Genomic DNA, 25,890 nt, shown 5'->3' on the forward strand with positions numbered 1-25,890 from the left:
GGGAGCTGAAGCGGAGCACTACCTAATGAGTCATCCAGAGGTGGGAGACGGGGGCAAAGAGGCCAGAAACTGAGCAAAATTACACGTTTCCAGCTAAGACCTTTCCCACAGAGAGAGAGAGAGAAAGAGAGGTAGAGATGAAGGATGGAAGGCGACAAATACATGTTTTTTTCCCCTCTCTCTCTCTCTACTTTTCAGGACTAGAGATAAAACTGGGTGAAAACATGTTTGGGCCATATTTTACCCCAATAAAAAAGGAAAAAGGTAAATTACACTACTGTTCAAAAGTTTTTCTCTCATTTTTTCAGTGTTTTTCAAAGAATTCTCACTAAGGCTGCATTTATTTGATCAAAATTCAGTAAAAACCATAATATGAACTATTTTACATATTAACAGATTTTTAAAAAAATGTTTATTTAAAAATACATTTTAAAATAATGTTTCTATTGTAATATATTTGTACAAATAATTTTTAGCAGTATTACTCGTCTTTAGTGTCACATGTTCCTTAAGAAATCATTCTAATATGCGCTGATTAAAGGGTTACTCCACACCAAAATAAAAATTTTGTCATTAATCACTTATTAATCACCAAAAAAACCCATAAAAGCTTCGTTCGTCTTCGGGAACACAATTTAAGATATTTTGGATGAAAACCGGGAGGCTTGTGACTGTCCCATTGACTGCCAAACAATTAACACTGTCAAGGCACAGAAAAGTATAAAAAACATCGTCAGAATAGTCCATCAGTGGTTCAACTGTAACATTATGAAACTACGAGAATACTTTTTGTACACAAAGAAAAAAAAAAAAATACCGACTTTATTAAACAATTCGTCTCCTCTGCGTCAGCATTGCCTTCAGTGGATACTCTCCAAAACGGCGCTAACTGCGTACGCTATTCTGTGTCAGCCGCGCCACAAGGATACGTCATCTACGTTTGTATTCTTGTCGCTTCATAACGTTACGGTTGAACCACTGATGGCAGATGGACTATTCTGATTATGTTTTTCATACATTTCTGTGCCTTGACAGTATTAATTGTTTGGCAGTCAATGGGACAGTCACAAGCCTCCTGGTTTTCATCCAAAATATCTTAAATTGTGTCCCGAAGACGAACAAAGCTTTTACGGGTTTGGAACAACATGAGGGTAAGTGATTACTGACAAAATTTTCATTTTGGGGTGGAGTAACCCTTTAAGAAATTTTTATCATTACCATTTATTACGTTAATTTTTTAGTGAACACCATTTTTCCCCCCCACAATTTTACAATGAATAGAAAGTTCAGACGCATTTGAAGTAGAAATCTTTTGTAACATTATGAATGTCTTTACTGTCACTTTATCAATTTAATGCATCCTAGCTAAATATTTAGATTTCTTTCCAAAAAAATAAAAATAAAATTGCCGACCAAAAACTTTAACGGAAGCGTATATTTACACTGAAACATGAGCCTACTTTTCATGGCATCTCCCAGTTGTCAAATGTAATGAAATCTCATGGTCATAATACAATTAAAGTGCCCCTATTATGGATTTTTTTTTTTTTTTTTTAAATGACCTTTACATGCAGTGTGTAAGCTCTTAAGTGAATGAAAACATCCTGCAAAGTTTTAAATCTGAAAGTGCACCTTGTATAAAGTTATTGTCTCTCAAAAGAAAGAGTGGACTCTGAATCATTGAAACTAGTCGTTTTTAAAACGAATCCCAAGCCGTTTCATACTGAGGTCAACATGAAACATTAGCATATTGCCCGCCCACTTGTTGGTCTCTTAGCTTTGGTCTGAATGAAAATGCAAATTCATTATTTGCCACTAGGTGCCGCTTTTGGAGTGGTAAAAATAGCGGTTTCCCAGGTAACGGGATGCATTCAGGAATGCTGCTTTATCAGGCATCACAGGCATGATGTAATGGAAATGAAATCAACCAATCACTGCAGATTAGCGTCACGCAAAGGAGGGGTTTGGAAAAATGAATTCGTTGAGCGAATGGTTTGGTCGTTGAGAAAGTAAGGTAAAAATAAATGCATATTATAAGACAATGAAAGTGTTTTTGACCTTGCATGCATGTTTACCTGTTGTTGGGACTCCCAAAAACAAAAAATATGAACCATTTATTATTACCCATAATAGGGGCACTTTAAAATAATATGACTGCTGATGTAAAAGTTATTGATTCGTGTAAATAAAAGATGCGGACAAATGTACATAGAAGACACACAAAAATGAAAATTTACTTATCCTCATGTCATTCCAAACTAATAGGACTTTATTTTTTTTATCCATGTTACAATTTGTACTGAAAAGGGTCATAAGAGCACCAAAAAATGGTCTATTCGCTGCATTCCAAGACTTCTGAAGTCATACGATAGCCAATTTATACAATTTAGAACTCAATCTATCAATCTCAAGCTACCATATCACTGGATAAGATTTGGAATATAGTTCAAGAGTCATATAGACATTTAAAAGCACTTTTATGGTGCTTTTGTGTCCTTTTTGAAGTCTGAGAGTCAGCTATATGGGGCGTGATGAGGGTGAGTGAAATAACAGAATTCATTTTTGCGTGAATTATACTTTTAATGATCTGGACAGCAGAGTGTGTTGTTAGAAGGAAGAGAGAGAATGAAAATCCAGAGAGCATGTGTTGGTGGTTCACAGTCATAATGCACAATTCAGCACCTGTGACAAAGATGGAAATAATGAAAAGAGGATAATCACATAAAGAATGCTGCACAGAGACACGGTGAAAATAGCAAAGAAAGATGGCAAAAAGGAAATGGAGGGATGGAGAGCAGCCGGTAGCTAGCCTTTCCTATCTGTGAATAATTCATTGGTGACGTTCCTCTGAGGCTCGGCCTCCAGGCGGCTCTTTCCCTCATTCAGAGCAAGTGATGGGCTCCTCTCCCCTCCCTGATAGAGCTCAAACCTGAATAAAGAGCTTGATTCTCCCCCGCTAAATTCAATAACACAGCCTTTGATCCTTCCGGAACCACAGCGCTGTTTCTGTCGGTTCCCATTGATGTGGCTTTTGGCTCTCTCATTGCTAATGCAACAGCCTCGCCTCTCGGATTTGGAACTTAGGAAATTATGTATACACTGCTTACTTAAATGAGCGTAAATAGCGTGCATGTGTTTCTAGTGTGGTTTACGCTGTTTGTATCTTTCATTTTAATGCGTCATGTGAGCAGATCCATGAAGAGAACAATAGATGGAGAGACAGGCTAAAATAGGCTCATGGTGTTTAGTGTTACAAAACCTAGTGAGCTGGCTACCAAGACTACATTTTAAGGACTCGTACTGTAAGTGCACTTGTTCTGATATCACATTTTGGCTAAAAATTTAGAGACCACATGACATGTATGGTCTGTGGATGTGATCCTAGTATGCAAAGCTCAGTTAAAAATGGTATCTAAGATGACAGAGCTTGAGAAAATGTATTAAAAGTATCAATAAAAAGTATGTAGACAAATTAAAAAGGCACTATTATAACCAGTCCTTCTATGTGCGGTGTATTATTGTGTTTTAGATTTCCACAGCGTTAGTTGAGCAAGATGCTGACACTTATGTACTGTGCCATCTAGTGTATGAATTTGGTAGTGTCATCTCAAAAGTCAAATTTTTATTAATTTTTTTACCATTTCAAATAATAATTTCAAATAGCTGTTTTCCAGTAAAAATTGTGTGAACATATATGTTGCATTATTATCCACTACACATACTTGTACTACAAGATAATGTTATGGCTGACAACTGATAAATGGCCAGTTTTAGGGGAAAAAAAAAAAGTAGTAAATATAAGGTCAGTATTTTTTATTTTTTTGGAGGAAATTAATACTTTTAATCAGGAGGTATGCATTAAATTGTTTAAAAAAAGTGACAAAAATGAAGACATTTGTTACAAAAGATTTCAAATAAATGCTGTTCTTTTTCACAAAAATAATAATCAGCACAATGTTTTTCAACATTGATAATAATAAGAAGTGTTTCTTGAGCACCAAATCAGTGTATTAGAATGATTTCTGAAGGATCATGTGACACTGAAGACTGGAGTAATGGCTGCTGAAAATTCTGCTTTGCATCACAGAAATAAATTACATTTTAAAATATATTAACATAGAAAACAGTTATTCAAATTCTAAAAATATTTTACAATATTACTGTTTTTACTGTATTTTTATTCAAATAAATGCAGCCTGCTAAAATGCTACAAACTTGACTCAGTTGTTTTAAATGCCGCAAGTAAATTTAGACGCCACAACATAGACTATTATGAAGAACTGTACTCTTTTGATAGTTTTAACAGTAATATCTGCACATTAAACTGGAATAGCATTCAAATTTTACAGACATCAGCTTTAAAGTTTCTATAAACTGCTACTGAACCAAGAAAATGTTGAGATCAGACATTAATTTGCACAAGTATGTACGCATTGAGCCGCTCTATCCACTGCTTAAGGTGATGCCTGACGCTTCTATTGTGCTTCAGGTTAAAGACAGCAGAGAGAAAGACAGAAACACCCCCTCTGGACGCAGAGAAGGAAGGACAAAGTGAGAGCATCAGGATTTCTCTTTGTTACGTTCCCCCTCTCTCGTTCTCTTTCCGCTTCCTTCTTTCCCCTGGGCGGTATAAGCAGAGAAGGATTGAGCTACGTCAAACTGAGTCCTCATACCGAGATATTTCAGTCCCACCTACAGGCAGCAGGTCATCTGTACTTTTGCAAGTGCTCTACATGTCCCAAATGACTTCTCAAGCAGACACGCATACACAAACACATAAGGCATGTGCATTCATGCACAAACAGTCACGGTCCACTTCATCAGGCCCCTTGCAATGTTTCCTAACAGGGTTTTCATACCAACCAGCATTGTATCATGCAGAATAAAGAGGCACTTTTGCTAAGTTTCCTCCGAACAGATGCCTCCATTGTGTCGTTATGATGTTGATACTGTGGAAGGAGCGATATGACTCCCTTGTTTGTTATTTGGTCTTTGTGTCGGCCGTTTCGATCTCTGCCGCATGTGTAATGGAACGGAGCAGATGGAGTCATCAAACCACTGCTGCCACTGTAGAAGGGCCGGAGAATATGTAAGGCCCCTTGGGACTGGAAGGAAGGAGACTTGTAATGTGCCTGATTTAAGCAACCATAACAAATCCTCCAGCAGTCAGCTGCACCTCAACCTCGCGTGTGTCGAATGTCAACAGCTATCGGATGCTTGCCATTGTTTGAGAACCACCTTCGCTGGGACTTCGGGGGGGATATGCAAATGACGCAGACACTGTGGCAATGAAAATGTGCTTTATTATTTACCTGCCATCGTTAGGCTTCATTCAAACACAGCGTGCATGTGTTATACATATCTGTATAGCATGTAGGGATATACTAAAATACATATTTTTACTAATTCACAATGTAAATTATTTTAAGGAGGTTTTTGACACATTTCTTAGGGCAATTTTACATAAGACATGTTCTTGAGTTATTATATATATATATATATATATATATATATATATATATAAAATAACAACTCAACATGTCTTATGCAAAATGTAAAAAAATATTTTTATACTGGTTTGAGATACTGGATTTTTGACTTTCATGAGCTGTAAGCTCTAATCATCAAAATTAAAACAAAAGAAACTGTTGACATGTTTTACTTTACATAATGAATCTAGAATATATATACAGTCATGGCCAAAAATATCAGCACCCTAGGTAAATATGATCAAAGGTGGCTGTGAAAATTAATCTGCATTGTTAATCCTTTTGATCTTTTATTAAAAAAAAAAATAATAATAATAATTCACAAAAATCTAATCTTTCATTGGATAATAAGAATTTAAAATGGGGGGGGGGGATGTCATTATGAATAAATGTGTTTCTCTAATACACATTGGCTACAATTAATGGCACCCTTTTATTCAATACGTCCATTTGCCAGTTTAACAGCTCTACATTTTCTCCTATAATACCTGATGAGGTTAGAGAACACCTGACAAGAGATCAGAGACCATTCCTTCATCCAGAATCACTCCAGACCCTTCAGATTCCCAGCTCCACGTTGGTGCTTCTTCTCTTCAGTTCACCCACTCATTTTCTACAGGGTTCAGGTCAGAGGACTGGAATGGCCAGCAGAAGCTTGGTTTTGTGCTCAGTGACCCATTTTTGTGTTGTTTTTGAGGTTTGTGTTTGGATTATTGTGCGGTTGGAAGATCCAAACATGGCCCATTATTAGATTTCTAACAGAGTCAGTCACTTATTGATTTTTTATCTGTTGGTATTTGATAGAATCAGTGATGCCATGTGTCTAAACAAGATGTCCAGGACCTCCAGCAGAAATATAGGCCCACAACAAAAATACAGCAGTATATTTCATTGTACACATGGGGTACTTTTTATCCCTGTGTTCACCAAACCCATCTTGAGTGTTTGCTGCTAAAAAGCTAATTTTTTAGTTTCATCTGACCATAGAAGCCAGTCCTATTGGAAGTTCCAGTCGTGTCTGATAACTGAATATGCTGGAGTTTGTTTGTGGATGAGCATTGTGATGGTGATTAAGGGAATTTGGGCTTTGTTTTCCCTCCTATTTATATTTCTGTGAAACAGGAAACCATGGCTGGATAATTTCATGTTCATAATCACCCTGGAGTGCTCAAAATTGTGAATATGAAAGGGAATATACTTCAGAGATATTTTACTCATAAGAATTTCTAGGGGTGCCAATAATTGTGTCCAACATGTATTTGAGAAAAACATTTATTTCATAATGATATTTCCCCCCCATTTTAAATTCTTATCCAATGAAAGGTTCGATTTTTGTGAATTCTTTTAAAATAAAAGATCAAAAGGATTAACAATGCAGATTCATTTTCACAGCCGCCTTTGATCATATTTACCAAGGGTGCCGATATTTTTGGCCATTACTGTAAAAGTTTCACTTTTTGAAATGTTACAAAAAAAAAGTCACGATATTCTAATTTTGAGATGCACCTTGCACACATATACATACATACATACATACATACATACATATATATACAGTATCTCACAGAAGTGAGTACACCCCTCACATTTTTGTAAATATTTTATTATATCTTTTCATGTGACAACACTGAAGAAATGACACTTTGCTACAATGTAAAGTAGTGAGTGTACAGCTTGTATAACAGTGTAAATTTGCTGTCCCCTCAAAATAACTCAACACACAGCCATTAATGTCTAAACCGCTGGCCACAAATGTCAGTACACACCTTATCACCTTATCACCTTTTGGAACGGAAGGTAATTTGCATGAAAGACACTGGGAACTGACCCGCCCTCTACAGTGTGCAAAATATCTCTAGACTCTTAGGATCTGTATTACCTTTTAGTTTACTTCTTGTAAGAATGAGACCATTGCACCAGACGCCCTGAGACAATTTAAATGATACCAAACATGACTGTAAATATCACTTGCATTCATGTAGAACATTATATTCTACTATTGACCATTCTGAGTGAGCTGAGTGAAGGGAAGGATGGGTGAGGGGAAGGAAGGGGATGAAAAGGAACTAATGCATATGTGTGAGAGGCGTTTTCCTGCATTTTCTCTCAGTGGGATGTGGAAACAGATGTCTGTATGTTAATACACCATGTTTGTGTTGTCCATCTCAGAAGTTCAAAGTGTCTGAGGTTCTGTAATTCTTACAGTTGTTTCACGACTAGTCAACCATCATGACCTGTCCTCAACATCACCCTCAATAACCATGGAGGTACAATCTGTACTCTCTGAGAAACGTGGAATAATTTAATAGACTGCAATGCTTGCATAATAAGTGAACGTAGGCATTCCTGTCTGGCAGAGGCAAAGGTGACCGAAAGCGTGTGGATTTGCATCCAGCGTAATGAGCATTTTAGCTGCACTCCCTGGCAGAATCATGATGGCAAAAAAAACCTTCATAATTGCTTTTGCGGCAGGGAGCCTCATGACCTGTCATTTGATTGTCCATTATGGCTGTATTTTCCTGCACATTGAGTCAAATTGAATAAAAGGTGTCCTGTGTGTGTGTGTGTGTGTGTGTGTGTGTGTGTGTGTGTGTGTGTGTGTGTGTGTGTGTGTGTGTGTGTGTGTGTGTGTGTGTGTGTGGTGGGGGTTAAATCCGAAGGCCGCTGGGCCGTAATAGCTCTATCACAGACATACACAGGAGGGCCATGTGAAGAACATAATGAGCATCAGGCACATGGATGAGACGCACGGTGGGTTCATGGCCTAGCCGAATGGGCAGCGGTGAGGGGGAGTGTAATGGGGCCGGGGGCCGGGTTGCAGGCTTGATGGAGCCCAATCCTGGTGGATGAAACGGCGATGCACCACTACCCAGAATTCCCTTCTATAGATTGGATATTTTCAGTCTGGATTCTCTCGACACTTCTCTAAACATTGGGTTGGAACAGTTCAAACCATTTGAACTGTTGCATTATTAAAAGGTAGTGTACACGGAAACCTCATTTTTTAATGTGAACCAATCAGATGCAAGAATCACAGACCACAGTGCCAGCGTTATTGCAAAAATGTGTGTTTCATTTGGGTTTTGGTTTGTGTAGATTTAGGTCCATCTGCTGTGGCTGTATTATTGTTTGTTTCCCCACCATTGTGTTGCAGAAGGTAGATTTTGTTCTCCAAACTGCATCAAAATCCATGGAGCTGTAATTTATGTGGCAGCATTATGTGTGTATATATACATTTTTTTAGTAAGTGTTTTTTAATTCTTATATCAATACGGTACAATATATATTTAAATCAATATGATAAATGAGTTAGGTCAAAACTAATCTAAAAGTAATCAAAAAGTAGCGATTATATTACCTAAACTGTGTAATGTAATGGATTACAATTTTCAAGTAATCTACCCAGCTCTGCATAGAAATAATATTAAATGCAAATGAAGTGTCTACTTTTAAATAGTGAAGGGAAAAAAATTGTGAAATATATATACAAGAAAATATGATCATACTAGATTTTATTATTAAATGATTAAAAACTTGCTCCCTAGTGGTTTGAAAGACAGTGGCAAAGATTGTCTTCTGTAAATGGTAAAAAAGTATAGTGGTCATTATTTTTGCTCAGAATAAATAAAATTAGACGGTACATGTTCTATAAAGAAAAAAATTAGCCTCCACATACAACTCACATTCAGGTCTGGCTCCATGCTGATACGAAGCACTCGCTTCTCATGATCTATTCAGTTCCCAAAACATAGTCTATTGTGAATCTTCAGTTTCACTCAGAAATACATCAATATGTCAGGCGAAATTGTCTAATTTCCAGACTTTTCCATGCCTGCAGATGCCTTGTGATTGGAGCTGGGACAAATTCTCCTCTGTCAACTATTCAGACCATGACAAAGTATTGATTTTCTGCTCAGGTGATTTTAATTAGGCATTTTTAATTAGTTTGCCCATTGTTTGTCCTTCATTCTGCAGTTCAGGCATTGGCCAGGCCTGTATCATTCATACAGCCGGCCCACAGTCTTCTGACATAGGCTGTCTCCAGTTGATAAGAGCACAATCAATGTCTGTGACACTCCCTGCAATTAGCTTCCCTAATTAACCATTTGGCCAAGGAAATAGTCACTGCAGGGGGCTGATTTCCGGGCTTGAAAGAAACCAGAGGTGTTAAGTCAATTCTAAACTGCCAAAAACTTGTTAATTTTGTTGAATGGAGAAGCACTATTTTTGTTATATATATTGCTATGAAATTAATGAATCTCTTTGATGAAGCCAGAAAATGAAAAGCCATACTCAGACTCTGAATGAAGATGATGATTCCGTTTGTTTCAGAATGCTGCTGTTCTTTTTTGGTTTTGAATGTGCTATTGAGATTCACTGATATTATGCATATCTGTGGTTTTAGAAACATCTGCCTATCTGCACCTGGTCCACACTATCAGAAGACAATGCAAGATGAGAGTCATTGTGTTTAACGGCACTCTTGAGCATCTCCTGTCTGAACACGCATGCCTCCATCACTATCAATAACCACAAATAGCTCTTTCTGTGGAAACCTTGAGGGATGGGTGAGATAAGAAGCCACATTAGCCGTTCCCAACTCGTAGGAACTCTTCAACCTGCATTTTCCCATAGAACCGAAGGACTACATTTACAAAGTGCCTAAAATGGAAAAGAGATATACAGTACAGTAATGTAAATAAGTGGCTTTCAACTTGTGGATTTGAAAAGGCCATGCACAGCAAGGAAAATTTTTGGAAATAACTATAGGATATAACTGTAAGATATAAGACACAGTTGAGAAGCTTGGGGTTAGTAAGATTTTATTTTTATGCATTTAAAAAAGTCCCTTATGATCACCAAGGCTGCAGTTTTTTGTTTTGTTTTTTTTAAATATAGAAATATTATTACAATTTAAAAAACTGTTTTTCCATTTTAAAATGTTTTAAAATATATTTTATTCATGTGATGGCAAAGTTACATTTTCAGCAGTCTTCAGTGTCACATGATCCTTCAGAAATCATTCTAATATGATGGTTTGATGCACAAGAAACATTTCTTTTTATTCTCAATGTTAAAAACAGCCGTGCTGCACAATATTTTGACAATAAATATCGTAATTTTTTATGTTAATATGATGGTTTTTAATGGCTTTAACTTTTTTATTTTAGATTTTGTAACTGGGTTGCCATTGGACATCCAATGTGAAATCTGCATTCTGAAGCAAAACCATTTAATGACCACTGATGTAATGTCCACTATATATTCTCATCCAGTTCGGCAAAAAAATTCCCATCACATATGAATGCACACATATCGTGGACAGCTATCCGTAAACAGGAGGTTGGTTCAATGTCTAAAATTCAAGAACTGATTGATTGCCTGTCTCCTCTATGACGTGAATGAAGGCAGAAGCATAAATAAGAGAGACGGGCAGACGTGAAGAGGCAGGCTGCTTGTGCTCCAAGGCCTGCGAACACTTCACACACACTCACGCAAGAGAAATGAATCTCATTTGCTGAAAAGAGGCTGATATTAATACCAAGGGGCACAGAAATATGCAGGGAAATGAGTTGTTTTAGCAGGGTGCTCCTTTGAACACGGCAAGGCTTTTTTTGTCTCTTGAAATGAATTTGAAGGAAACGTTTGAGTATTTTTAGGTCAAAGCATTTCCGCGGAGACTGCGTTTCTTGTTTTATTAATTCCAACGGTACGGCCCTTTGGATTTTAATGATATGTTCTGTTACTTTTTAAGTGATTTTTTTTTATATACTTAATGAGAATTCATTAGGTTACTTGCATAGCGGAACGTGTTTGTTGTCGCCATATGAGAACAAGCAAATATGCAATTAAATTCAGAGCGCGTCTGTTGTGAATTTAGAAACACGGTAACGTCTGAAGCACGTCTTGAACTCTAAAGAGGGCCAATAATCAACGTGTTTGAGGGCGAGGGGACTGTAAACATATTTAGACAAGGATTGAAGTTGCTTTTGCCATATTTTAGTTCCAGAATGCCTTGCTTCTTCACCATGAGCTTTATGATGGGTGATCTTATTACAGTAGCTTAGCCAAGTGTTGGTCCACAAACAAGGTTTAGGACACTTATTAAACCAGAAATATTCCCCCATATGCTCACAAGATGAAAGCAGATTGATTTTACCTTGTCTGACATATTCTTTCATTTGTACTGGGTTCATCTGAGCTCTTCTTTGACCACTTCAGACCCAAAATTGCCTGCAGTCTCTGATCAGTTGTTAATAAAGCAGCATTCAGGAAGGTATCACACATGCATTATAGTAACATTGTGCACAATCTATCATAGACATCAATTTTTGCACTGGGCTTTTGTTTGTTTGTTTGATGAAAGCATAAAAAAAGAATGAAAAAAGAGACTCAACCGAGACATGAAAAATTGGCTGGCCTGTCTACAGGGCCGTCTGACCTTGCTTTGTGATTTTAGAGGCATCAGTGTGCATTCAGCGGAGTTAAATTTAGTCATACTTGAGGCTGCGAGTCAGAATAAACCGAGGGTCTGTCCTTTCTGCAGCGATACGGTGAATAGTTCACATTCTCTCAAAGAAATGTTTGAAATAACACAGAGCTGTGCCAAAAGTATCAAAAAAGCATTTTTATACTGAAACAAATGGCATAGAAAGGTAAATATTGATTGCACTTTAGTTTTGGGCCGAGATGGAGTAAAATATGTTAGATATGCAGTGCTGGTATTCATACAAAAATTCTCCATGGTCACCATAGCTAAGTCAATTGTTAGTAGTCCTTGTGAAGGCAAACATCATTATTGCTGATGTTTACAATCATCATACTGTAACTTCCAGTTTGTGCTATGGACATGATTGATACCTCAAATCATGCAGCTTCTTACAGAGAGATATGCTATTGTGTTATTGAGCAAAACAATCCCATTAATGTACATTTAAGGAGGGACCTTAGCCGTATTTGGAGATTATAATAGCAAAATAATATAACTCTTTTGTCGCGTGACCAACTCAAACACAAGCGAAATCTCCATCTGGAGCTTTCCCAGCTTCACGCAAAATTCCTGATCATGCAGATATGAAATGATTGGATTTCGCTTGTGAAATTTTGCTGCAACTTTAAATGTGGACACACGTTTTTCTTGTGACCAGCTCAAACACAAGCTTCAGTTAACATTTTCAGCCTTACATGAAACTTCCGATTGTGCGAATGTGAAATTACAAGTCTTCACAGTGTTAAATCTAAGAAAACCTCAGTTCATGGTGAGTCTGTTGTCAAAGGACATCACTGTTCAAACCAGCTTGTCTGCTGCAGCAAGACAAAGTGCTGCCCCTCACAGTTTTTCATCACCGCCATGTCACTCTGCACTGGAACCACAGTGACGCCCGACGAGAGCTGACAGTGTAGCCAGACAATAGGGGGGTGGGCGCCTGTAAAGGATGTATCCAGCATGCCAGAATCTGCCCCTTTTCTCGCCCCGCTGCATCCTCTCATCTGTGCAACGGATGCTTTTACTGGTGGAACAGAGTGACTTGAGAGCAGCTAGTCATTTATAATGCCCACATTGCATGTCTGGGGGTCTCAGAGGCAGAGGATGTGGGCAGAACTGTACGGGTGCGTGCTCAATGCCTTGACCCCTATTTTCACAGAGCCATGTAGTGATAGACTGCTTAGCACTGCCTGCTGGGCTGCGTCTGCTTCCATTTCAGTTCAAACAAAGGCTTTTTTTGTGTGTATACATTATTTTAGAATACTCTAGGCAGCTCTCAGGCATCTCTATATATATATATATAGTTAATTTGATTTGCGATCTGTGCTTTTTCAAAAGACATTACAAATATTGATCACAAAGAAAACTATAAAACAAATGTAGTACAAAATGGCTTTGTTTAGATTTTTTTTTCCAATGTTTTAAAAGCCATGTTATGTTGAGAAGAATGGATTGTGCTGTAAACCTAAATATTTATGCTGCTGTGCTGCCACCTACTGGCCATATATGGTAACTGTAAAAATATTTTAGTACAGGATTTGTGTTGTCATTTTAATGTGTTTGATTCTCTGTTTTAGGAGACTGCAGATTACTCTAATGTCCAAGAGCTGAAGTATTTAGACATGGTTATATGCGAGTCTCTCAGACTCTACCCACCTGCGTTCAGGTATTACTTCATAACCGGTTCAGTCACATGCACAGAACCACAAGCATGCGAGAATATTAGTAACACTAACCTTTTTAGACTTTAATTACTTGGAAACACATCTATTAGAAATAGAGCAAAATGGTTTTGGGCTAGCATTGCACTTTTTCCCAGAGTGAGTCTTGAATATCATGTGGGTTTTGTGTATATTGTCACAGGGTAGCACGAGATGTTCATCAAGACACTGTGGTGAATGGCCAGCTACTGCCTAAAGGATCATCTCTGGAAATACCTGCAGGTTACCTTCACTATGACCCAGAGCACTGGACCGAACCTGAGAAATTCATCCCAGAGAGGTGAACTGTCTAAAAGTCATTTTTTGGGAAGAAATTAATACATTTAGCCAGCATGGATGCATTACATTGAGTAAACGTAACGGTAAAGACATTTATAAAGTTACAGAAGATTTCTATTTCAAATAAATGCTGTTTGTCTAAACTTTATCAAAGAGTCCTGAATAAAATCAATATGCGTCAATCAAAATCTAATGCAGCACAGCTGTTTTCTACGGTGGCCGAGAGAGCTCAACGTGCTGAAACTTAACAAAACACATGCAAATAGAAAAAGCACCAGCAAATTAAGAAAACATCTTCATCAGTTTGACAGCACATGTGCTCTAAATACTCACAACACAACCAAACACAAAAACGCACTGCAAGTAGCACAGACCACAAGGGGGACCCCAACAATGCTTACGGAAATTAACCATGGTTTTATTATATTAAAAGTGCAATTTTTTTTGTCTTTTTTGCTTCTTGATTACCATTTATATAAACGCAGTTGTACATACCACACTCTCAGAAATAAATGTACAAAAGCTGTCACTGGGGCGGTACCTTTTCAAAAGGTACATGTTTGTACCTAAAGGGTCCATTTTGGTACCTTAAAGGTACATATTAGTACTTAAAGTGTGCATATTTGAACCTAATAGGTTCAAAAATTTACCTTTTGAAAAGGTACCGCCCCAGTGACAGCTTTTGTACCTTTGTTTCTGAGAGTGCATGGTTAAACTATGGTTAGTGTTTATGGTAGTTTACTACGGTTTAAATATATGCATTGCTATTAACTATACTATTTTATATAATAATAAAAAAATATATAATGTATAGACTATTTAACCTGTTTATTTATTTTAATAGTAAAACCATAGTTAATTTTTGTAAGGGAAGTTGTAAAAGTAGCCAGCTTACATAACATTTCAGTTACAGTAATTGTGTATTTCATCAGCTTATTTAGGCTAATAATATCCCAAAAAAAAGGAAATATATAATCAGGATATTAAAATAAAAATCTCACCTTTCAGAGTAGACATTGATAAGCATGTCCCAGCAAGGTTCATTACTTAAGTTGTTCCAGTTCCCTTAAACATCGCCGATGTGGCGTGTGTGTATTTGCAGCACATTTCTGTTTTTGCAGCATGTTTGTATTTGTGTTTGTGAGTATTTGCAGCACATGTGCTGTCAAACAGATGAAGATGTTTTTTTGTATTTGCTTGTGTTTTCATTTGTAGTGCATTTGTATCTCGGCCACCATAGATTTCAACATAATAATATAAAAAATGACTTGAGAAATGGCTGCTGAAAATTCAGCCATCACAGGAATAAATTACATTTAAAAAAAATCTTCAAATCGAAAATTTCATTTAAACTATATCACAATATTACAGTTCTTGCTTTATTTTTGATCAAATAAATGAGCCTTGTTAAACATAAAAAAACCTTAAACTTTTGAACAGTAGTGTATCTCTCACAGAATATCTTCTAGTATTTCAAATCTACTCTGTGGATGTTCTGTATATCTTTTTAACTAGCTGCACACAGGTCTTTGTCCATTTTGTTTGCATGCCTCCCGTGTGATATGCTCACAATGAATTTTGTATTTGTCTCAGGTTCACTCCAGAAGCCAAGGCAAGCCGGCACCCGTTTGTGTATCTGCCGTTTGGAGCGGGGCCACGCAGCTGTGTGGGCATGAGATTGGCCCAGCTGGAGATTAAAATGGCTCTGCTTCACATATTTAGGCGGTTTAACGTGATGGCCTGCGAGGACACTGAGGTTTGTTATTGTTACACTGAAAAACTGCAGCTGTAGTATGCATGAAGTTTCAGTTTTCCACAAATGTGGAGGTTTCCTGAGATATGGTCTATATTTTCTGTTTATGTCACAGGTTCCTCTGGAGTTGAAGTCACACACCACCCTTGGACCCAAGAATGGTATTTTGGTCAAAATCACCAAGAGGGAGCATTTTGAGGATGAGTTCTGATGGAGTTTTAGTAGTCAGCTGGACAGTCTGATTCTAATCAATTCTAATCAAATTATTTAGAAATCTAAACTCTTATTCTGGAATCACCTGACAACTAAATCGTGTTTTAAATCATAAGTTTAAACAACTATGTAGCTGTGCTACTCATTTAAATGAAATGCAATTCAACACTATTAATTTACAACTAAGGCACAGATGTACACAAAGCAATGCATCACAGAGTACATACTGTGGATATTATTCTAGTGAACACTATCAGTCTTTATATTTCTCACCTCAGATCAGCAACATAGAGTGATCATTACTATAAGAAACCACCCAGAATGCACATTTTGTTACTGAAGCCAATGAAATGCAAGTCCCTTAAATGTAAATGCAACTAATTAAATGGAAGAAAGTCCATAGATAGTCCGAAGATAGTTTATCAGTCAGAATATATGTAGTTGTCTTCAATTACAAAGCATCTTAGATTCACACATCAAAGGAATGTATAAATGTTATGATTTCGGGAGCTTTAAACAACAGAGCGTTTAAAGGTTTGATTGACAGAAGAACAACTCTTTGAGTGCTTGTCATGGTAAATAAAACCAATTTACTGGAAAAAGGGACAGTTCTTGGTCAGAAAAGGCGTTTTCCAAGACTTCACTTCTCAGTTTAACCACTAGAGGTCACAGTGACTAGAAAATGTACAATATCTGTGATTTCCTGGTAAATGTCCTGCTTCCTTTTGCCTGTCTCTTAATCTGTGATTTTGTTTTGGGTATTAAATGCTGCAAATCGTTCCTGGTTGTTTGTCAAACTTATTGCTTATAGCTGTGCTGTTCTTTGCATATCAGCATTTTCCCAAAGGTCCAGGAATGAGACGGGTGGAAACAGTAAGCAAAGGTTCAAAGTCAAATACCAGCTCAGAGACTGATGTGCAGACTGACCGAGATTTAAGTTGTAGACATCCACCCTAGTTTTTCTTAGCACATTCATGAGAGAAGTAGCCAATTTTGTTTTGTTGTTGATTTTTTTTAATGGACTGATCCGATTATTATTAATAATATTGTAAAAAAAAGAAAAAAAAAAATTCAAGTTAAAGTTTAACTCACTGACTTGATCCAACCTCACCCATTTCTAATAAAATACATTTTTACAATAATGAAAATAATAGTTTGTAACAGTATCAGTACTTTAATTCCATTTACCTTATTCAGCATTAAAATACATTGAACATGAATTACATAATCTAAATAAATTGGTCATGAGTAATGCTCAGTATTCATACAATTGTAACTAAATCATTTACTTTTCATACTGTTTTCATCTAGTGCAATAAAATTGATTATTTATTGATTGATAGTTAGTGGTGAACTTTTGGCTATATAAAACCCTCCCCAGTCCAATAGCCAACAATGAAATACAATCACAGTTAATACATAAAGACCTCTACATAAAATCCTGCTATTTTGTTTTTACCTTTTTTTTGTTTTTACTGCACAGTGGAGTGTGTCACAGAGGATTTATTAGTAAAATTAATTATGATAAAACACGGTTACCCATTACGTAATCCCAACAAAATTTACTTGAAAGAAGATGCCCAAGAGTTGTAGATTTTAGTTATGTTCAATGATGTTAACAAAAATCGTCTGTGTAACAGGACTTTCAAGAAATAAGGAGACCTTTACTATACAAATTAAGAGTATTCAATGATGTACTCAGGATAGATCTGGAATTTCTCAAACACAACAAAAATGGCTGGGTTAGTCTCATTGTCAACACAGCTGTCATAAAAGCCTTGGCTGTTGGGTTTCTGTGGAGGACGAACTAAAGTATTGTTACCCCTTGTGAAGTTTCCCACCAGCACCAGTGCCACAAACATTTTCTTGGTCTTGCCGTTCCTGGATTTTGCATATTTGTCAGAGTATGAAGCATCTCTGGCAAAATAGCTGCCTGTAAACATAAAAAAAAAAGATAATAATTCAAGAATGTGCAATGTTTGGGAAAGCATTCAATAATAACTCTTTGATCGTTGGCTACATGACAAGAACTGTTATACATATATGTAAATACCTTTCCCATAAAGTGTCCCGTGACTTCCACAGATCCTCCAGTCAAAGTTTTGCTCACAAATTGCTGCTATGAGAGACTCATCTGTACCATGGAAAAGGTAACGCTGGTCAATTGCACTCCCTCCATTTCTCTTATTCATCTGTTCTTTTTGCCTAGGAAAAAAACATGGTATAATGGATTAATCAGATTAATAAATAGAGTGTACCATATTCAAAATACTACTGATAAGTATCTGCTAAAAATGTAAATATTTATTAATAGGTGTACGTTGTACATTATACAAAGTGTATTTGCGCACTTAAGCCAGACTTATAAATATTAATATTAAACAATACATTATTTTATTATGTTTGCATAATAAATACATTTTATATAATTAAATATAAATATAAATATTCATATTAAATATTAATACATTCATATTACATGACACAAAATAGCTATATTTTTCAGATTAAGTATTTGTTTACTTTCTCATCACACGTTCAAGGAAGACATTCATAGATAATGTGTTGAACTAAGTCTGTGTGATCTTGAGGGGAACGGACTGCATACACCCACAAAAATGGCTCAGTTAGTTCTGAGAAAAGTTCTAGCATCATTTATTTGAAGATCAAAATGATATGACTGATACACATACAGTATAGCTGAAGTACTGCATGTAATGGCCTTGTGCAAATGAACTATATGGAGAAAAAAATAAAGTTTCTGAAAAAAAAAAACCTTAAAAAAAAACGTACCACTGAAAGACCCTCCAGAGAGAGAGATTCTGCACTCTTTCAATCCTGTGAATGATGCTTCTGGACAGTGTTCTACTAAACATTGAGCTCACCCTTTGGTATTCCTTGGAAGAGCTTTGCAGAGGAACAGTCTGAGGAAACAGAAATTCAGTATTGCTATGTTACAAATGACTGTTGGTGACTGTTGGTACCTGATGCTTTTCAACAAATGTAAAAACTTTGATCTTCCTCATCTGTAACTGGCTTTGGAAAAAAGTATGGATCTTCATCTATAAGCCTAAGTACAATACAGAATTGATTTCCAAAGTGCTTAATAACTACTTGAACTTCCTGTACTCCGTGTGATTGGACTATATACCTTGTATGTGAAGTTATCAAGAGCTCCTTTGTCCCAGTAAGGTGGAACTTCCACAGAAGAAGATGCTGAGCTGTCTGGAGACTCACTTCTAATTAAAACACAATACACTAAAGTGCACTGAACAACAGATAAATCCTGTTTAATGTGTGTGTATGTAATGGACAAATGGTACAATACATCATACCCCTTGATTTTGCTCTTCACATCTTGGGCAGAAACAAAACGTGGTCGTCTTCTAACGTCTCTTTCAGTTTTGTACTTCAGATTTTGCTGGCACATCTCTGAAAATTATTTGCCATAATTTTATGTGCTTTTGACATTATTTTTTCTTTTTAGCTTCTATTTATTTTTATTTTAGGTTTAGATTTAATAATTTAAAAAACTAAAATTATTTTGTTTAATGCATTAACAAAAGCAACATTTCTAATGTTCATTTAATTTTTTCATCTACTATTTCACAAAAGAAAAGAAAAATGTTTTAGTTAACAGTAATAACACTTAAGTACCTTTAAATTTGAGGATGTATTGATGGTTCTGTGAAGTGAATGAGATTTCCTTTTCATTGTCAGCCAGGTACTGTTTCTCAAGATCTTCTGAAGTGACTGACGCCACAAGTTTAGAATCTTCCTGTAAGATTCAAACAATAACTGCCGTGAAATGTAGTTAAAAGCTAACTGATTTTTTCATGTTAAATGTAACATCACAGATGGTTTTTCAAACTAAGGTTCTAGAATTGCTTCTGAGAGGTATTATATTGAAAATGTGTCACTGACCCCTTTGCTATACTCTGTCCAATCTCCCTTGTCATTCCTCCAGTACCAGATCCATTCAGTGGTCAGAATGAAGTGAGGGGGTTTAGTAACAGAAGATGCTGTGGACAGTCGACGCACATCTGACACTCCACATGTCATTGACATAAAGTCCACTACCTGATGCCCTGTGCTGCTCTCAGTAATACTGCAACATGGAGAACACAACAGATATGGAAAAACGGTGTTAAAAAGGCAAGACAAGACACTATACAATTACTGGCCACTTCAGATAGACATGCTAATACAAATATTTAATTGTGCACTAAATGTTGTTGTTTTTTTCCCCTTTTATAATAAAGTTAAGTTTTGCATATAAATACAAAAAGTTTATAATAAAAGCATTTTAATTTACATGAAGACATATTGAGATCACATGACCAGCTGAATATGACTAATTTTGTCCCAGTAACAGTTCCTCTTATTGGACACCTGCTATCACAGAGTAGATGAATCACAGCTGACAGTGCATTATTGCAGTGGCATCGGTAACTTTGGGATGTGATGGAATGATAGATTTGCAATATGAATGCTATCTGAAAACCCATTAAAATACCACTGAGTGTGTGTGTATATATATATATATATTTATATATATATATATATATATATATATAGTATGTAGTATTTATACCACAAAACATTAGCCGGACTGCAGTACGTCTTCTCAATCTCCTCTTCATTTGGCAAGTCACCCCACGTAATCCCATCCTTCTGTAATATCTGCCATTTATAGGGTAGATGGTGGTGAAAACGGGCACACTTGTCTAGAGGAACATAAATAATGGGAAGGTAAAGAAAACACAATATTTCTTGTTTAACTTCAAGGGGTTCTCAGCCATTGTTGGTCGCATTTTTATATACCATAGTTACTGTGCCTCCATGCCCTCCTGTAACAGAATTAAGCTGCTGCAGTGTTATTTTAGTATAATTGATATACTATTAGTTTTATTAATATTTCAAATTAGATTTTACATTTTCACTTTAATTTGTGTAAAAATTGATCATTTTAGCTGAAGTAAAATTAATGTAAGTTTTATTTGATTTCTGTTAACATTTATGTCATTTCAAGTCACATGTTTTATAATGGTTTTAGTTTTAGTTAACTTTTATAATGCTGGCTGGTGGTCTACATGAACAATGCTTGAAAATGTTACCAGCTGTTTTGGGGCTCTCAGTGATACTTCTTCATATTTACCACTTGTGAGTTCACTTTTCCATCCAGGTCACATTGCAGCATACATTTCATATATTTTGTAAGTTATTATTTTTGGGGAATATTTGCCTTCATTAGACAGAACAGTGAGCGAGGAGGACAGGAAGTAAGTAGAGAGGGGAACAGAATCAGGAAAAGACCTTGAAGCACTGGTGTATTTTACGTATTTTAAGCACAAAATAACCTGTATAATTTATATATAGACTATAAAACTATAAAATTAGGCTCACAGCATAGTTTGTTAATGGTGATTAATATATATATATATATATATATATTTGAAATACAACACGCATGTATTTTCTATTATGAATCACAAGGTTGAAAACCTCTTGTTTGTGATTTGCATTAAGGATATGTGCTTATTCAGTGAAATCACCTTTGAAACTACATCCAGTGCGTATGAAAAAGAGACAGATTTCATTGTGATCCGCTTCACTGACGGAGCTACTGGATTTGTGTCTGGTGCGTCCTTTCACTGCAGGTAGAGCTACTGTCCAGATAGAAAACAGAATGAAATAAGACATGGAGGAGAAAAACAAAACAAGCACAGCAGCAATCTACAGCTATTTTGTTAAGTGCAAAATAATGTGCTAAATTACAAAACAAACTCTTTTTCTTTCATTCACCTGTCTCACTCTTCTTGAAAGCTGAAGAAGCAATCAGTAACTTGGTCTTGTAAAGTCTGTGGAGTTTTCGCATGTTTTCTGGACCGAGTCCTCGGGCATTCAGGATTTTCAGAGCATTTGCATCGAAGCTGTGGGCCCTTTTGCAAGCTGCTCCAAACTTACAGTCGTCCTGCAGGAAGTGCAGGCAGAGGTGCAGGTTGGTACAGGATGTCTTATATTTACAGCTGCCATATTCGCCATTTCCCTTGTTGTAGTGGGAGCACACCTAGACAATAGACACATCACAAAACGTCAGGAGTCACACATTGTTTAATGTACAAATTACATTACACATTATAAGAAGATTATCATATTAAAGGAATAGTTCACCCAAAAATACTTGGGTGAACTAGTTCTTTAAAATTTCAAATAATTGACACAGGTTGCAGAAAGCTTTTGCAATTACTTCCCTTCTTATGCAGAGTGAGACATGCTTATGTGGGTGAAAAGTTAATGTTTATACAATCTAGATGTTTTAAAGTCAGCTTCAAATGCCGTCCAGAGTCTGATATGACTTTCCAAAAGTCATTTGAATGAATAATGAGATATCTAGCAAACCTGTCTAATAGATATTGACCTCTGGAAGTAATGAGGGGTCGTTCTGAAGCAGAAGCTGAAACAACTCTCCATGCGCAAGGCCATGAAGATGATGTTTCTCCAGGAGGTCAGAATTATGTGCTGACATCAAGTCATGGGACTTTTTGCATTTTATCCTAAGAATGACAAATAATGAAAATTAAATACATTTATATAAGGTGAAATTGTAAAGAAACATAGAAACACCCATATAAACATCAAATGTAGAGTTTTTACACACTCGTGTCATTTCCAAACAAGCTGTAATTGTGTCCAACTAAACAAAAATTGTGTTCATTAAGTAACTGTGTAAATATTATTATGAATTATTAACCAAATACATTTAGTATGTACACTGTATTACAATTTTTGCTGGCACCTATTCTGACTTTACTTTTAACTAATTATTAGCACCTATTTATGACAAGTCTTGATACTGGGTAACATATCTCATCATACTAGCTGCTATTGCCTTTTTACTCATTATGTGTAATAACTAATCAAATGGCTACTCATAGTTTAATTTAAAATCTTACTAGTAAGACTAAAATTTTACTAGTAAGCAGAGGTGGAAAGTAACAAATTACATTTACTCGTGTTACTATAATTGAGTAGCTTTTTTGTGTACTTCTACTTTTTAAAGTAATTTTTAAAATCTGTAATTTTACTTTTAAGTAAGTAAATTTAGTTTGAAGTATTGTACTTCGCTACATTTTAAAACATTAATTATGGAAAGATTTTTAATATATGAGATTTTGGAGGGCTTTTATTTTGTAATGCAACATCAGATCGTCTTGAAGCTGACTGAGTGACACACTGAGGCAGTGGACTATTAATCTGAATTGAAACTGGTCTGTGGAAACAGGGAGTTTCCTTTTTAGAGCTATCCAAAAATCAAAGACAAAACTGGTCATATGAGAGATTTTGGGGCAGTGGACTATTAATTAATTAGTAATTGTTGTTTTAACGATGTGCGATTTGACATTATCAGTATTTAGGCAAAAACAAAACACTCATACAGAGTGCCGTGAAGTCTAGTAGATAAGACTAGTGTGTGCACGCATTTAGACTGCGTTCTTTCACTGCGTGATTCAGTCTGTTAAAATGCATTATATGATCACAAAATTGAAGATATAGGGGCAGAAAATGTATATTTATATAATTTCATATAGTAAGAAGAGTGCCGTTTTTCTCCAAAATTCAGCATGATTACATATAGAATTTTTATTTTATTTTTTACAACAGTTCAATAAACAAGAATTTAAATGAACAGACTTTTAGACACCATATTGCCTGTTTTTGCTCTATTTTGACAACAACAAAAATAATCCCAAACACAGCCACAGCACTGTTTTGCGTCTCTGAGCAATGACAGTGTTTCGTTCCTGAATGAATCAACTGTTAAAATGATTCGGTTCAGGCTAAATGACTCACTTATTAACAGTGACTTGGTGACACCTACTGGCGGTTTTAATTTCACATTTAAAGTATATTTTTATTTTTATTTTTAAATAATTTCAAATGAGTATTCAACATTTTATGTCTTATATATCAAAACATTATTTCTGCATTTGTAACTGCAGGTTAAATGCATTCAAGTCCTGCATTAAACAGTGTGTAAATACATCTAAATGCCACTTCAGATGAAGCTTCTGTGTTTCCTCTGCACTGCAAAGATGAATTTTGTTGATATTGATTTAATTTGCCTGGTAACAGCCCAAATTATTCTAAATAACTGATTCGTTTAATTAAAAAAATAACTAGTCTGAGATTTATAGGCCTATCCCAGGGGTGTCAAAAACACACATACCATGTAGTTTTCTAATATGCCTAAATGATTACATTAGCTGGATCAGATGTGTTTAATTAAGGTTATATCTATACTGTGTAGGACTGTGGCCCTACAGGAACCGAGTTTGACACCCTTGGCCTAATCCCATTTTTGCATGCCTCCTACTGTTAAAAAGTAACTAAGTATTTTTTACTCTGAGTAAATTTTAAATGAGCTACTTTTTACTTGAGTAGATTTTTAGACTGTTACTTTTACTTGTACTTAAGTAAAATTTAATTAATGTAGCCTAATGGTACTTTTACTTGAGTAAAATATTTTCGTACTCTTTCCACCTCTGCTAGTAAGTTAGTAACACCCTAAGTAGTGTCTGTTCAATTTGCATTAAGAAAACTTGAAAATACACCCAAGCAACTCTCAATAGTTACAAGCTACTAAATTAATGACTTAATAGTTACAAGTGAAACTGAAATAGTCACCAGCAATAACTGGAATACTAGAATTGAGTGACAAAATTTGCAATGTCATAACTAACAATGGTAGTTAGTTGTCACTTGGAACAGTAGTAATATTACACTAGTTAAAATAAAAGCTACTAGTCGCTACTGAACCACTTGCTAGTAAATAAACAAGGCCTAGTACTAACACAAACACAAAAGCTTAAGGAATACATGGCGAAAAAGGCTTCCAATACCTAAATGCTAAATAACAACCTTCCATATTATTTATAACAAGGGCCTAAGATGGAACTCAAAGTTTACTTACCCAAATCTGCAATTTCCACACACAAAGTACCTACACAGGTGTAGGTCTTCACACCCGGAACATTTGTCATGTTTACACAGTCGCAGTGAAGTTTTGGCTAAGATCAGACTGCCAGCATCTGGTATGGAGCTTCTGGGATTCGAGTCTTCATCCTGAACTATAACAAACCTCTGGTGATCGTCGAGCACCTGAGACAAAACCTGATCCGCCACCGTGATACTCTGCCGCAAATCCCTCTCGACTTTACCATAATCCGTACAGCCCTCGTGTTTGCAGATAAAGGTGAATATGTGTCTAGAGACGATGTTCATTTTCGTAGATGCCGTCAACGACAGTAGGTCGTTTCCACTTTCCTGGAGTTTAGCCGATGGTTTCGGGCATTTAAACGGAAACGAAAGCGAAACTGATGCTGGTCTTTGGCGCCCTCTCCTGCCTGCATCTCCAGGAAACCATACATAATAAATAAACCACCATGGCAGCCGACTGCGTTCAAATGCAGCTAGTTAGTACAACTGTAGCTCGAAATGATCTTAAACCTGAAAAGTAAACATGCAAAACTCGTTGGTCAATTTTGTTTTGTTTTTAAATACGCTTGACCGTTGCGCCAAACAAACTGTTTACTTCCTGCTTTCAAGTCATGTCTCACAGCCTCTTTCATTTCATCCATATACTGACAAATTTAAGGAAAGTAAGGGTCAGAACTCCAAAAGGAATTCTGGGAGAAAAAGCCCCTTTACTTAATACTTAATAACTTCATCCACAAATTCGGAATGATAGCCTGATTTTTCCCTGTTTAGTTCTGAGGTAAAGAATTTTCCTTTCTTAAATTACCAAAAAATAAAAAGAAAGATTAAAACATCCCAAGTTTTAACTAAGATTACCAAGTCTGTTAGGATACCAAGTCTATTTCAGACCAGATAATGAGAAAATTGTGTTTTTATTTTTTTCTCTCTCACTTTTTTCCTATCTCAATT

General features: G+C 36.1%; 2 protein-coding genes across 4 annotated transcripts in view; one reads left to right on the forward strand and one right to left on the reverse strand.

Annotated features, from left to right (window-relative positions):
• tbxas1 (thromboxane A synthase 1 (platelet)) overlaps nt 1-16,722 on the forward strand; it is a 76,763-nt gene extending 60,041 nt beyond the window's left edge. The window contains exons 11-14 of the mRNA XM_058751126.1: nt 13,554-13,642; nt 13,840-13,977; nt 15,570-15,732; nt 15,845-16,722. Of these exons, the coding sequence (XP_058607109.1) occupies nt 13,554-13,642; nt 13,840-13,977; nt 15,570-15,732; nt 15,845-15,940 (486 nt within the window). The 3' untranslated portion in view covers nt 15,941-16,722. The remainder of the gene's footprint in view (nt 1-13,553; nt 13,643-13,839; nt 13,978-15,569; nt 15,733-15,844) is intronic.
• Nucleotides 16,345-25,554, reverse strand: parp12a (poly (ADP-ribose) polymerase family, member 12a). Of its 3 annotated transcripts, none has more exons than XM_058751124.1 (12): nt 24,917-25,554; nt 22,364-22,499; nt 21,748-22,012; nt 21,498-21,608; nt 20,537-20,669; nt 19,867-20,050; nt 19,600-19,720; nt 19,278-19,374; nt 19,094-19,181; nt 18,736-18,866; nt 17,996-18,147; nt 16,345-17,875 (listed from the first exon to the last, which is right to left on the reverse strand). In XM_058751124.1, exons 1-12 carry the CDS (start codon nt 25,225-25,227, stop codon nt 17,619-17,621), a joined length of 1,986 nt encoding a protein of 661 aa, XP_058607107.1. In that variant the 5' UTR covers nt 25,228-25,554; the 3' UTR covers nt 16,345-17,618. The 3 variants fall into 3 exon arrangements, with proteins under 3 accessions (XP_058607107.1, XP_058607106.1, XP_058607108.1); XM_058751123.1 differs by having other exon boundaries at nt 21,498-21,611; nt 24,917-25,552; XM_058751125.1 differs by having other exon boundaries at nt 21,498-21,611; nt 22,345-22,499; nt 24,917-25,053.
• Nucleotides 25,555-25,890: the final 336 nt, after the last annotated feature.

This window comes from Onychostoma macrolepis, chromosome 18 (assembly GCF_012432095.1).
Source record: "Onychostoma macrolepis isolate SWU-2019 chromosome 18, ASM1243209v1, whole genome shotgun sequence".
NCBI lineage: Eukaryota > Metazoa > Chordata > Actinopteri > Cypriniformes > Cyprinidae > Onychostoma > Onychostoma macrolepis.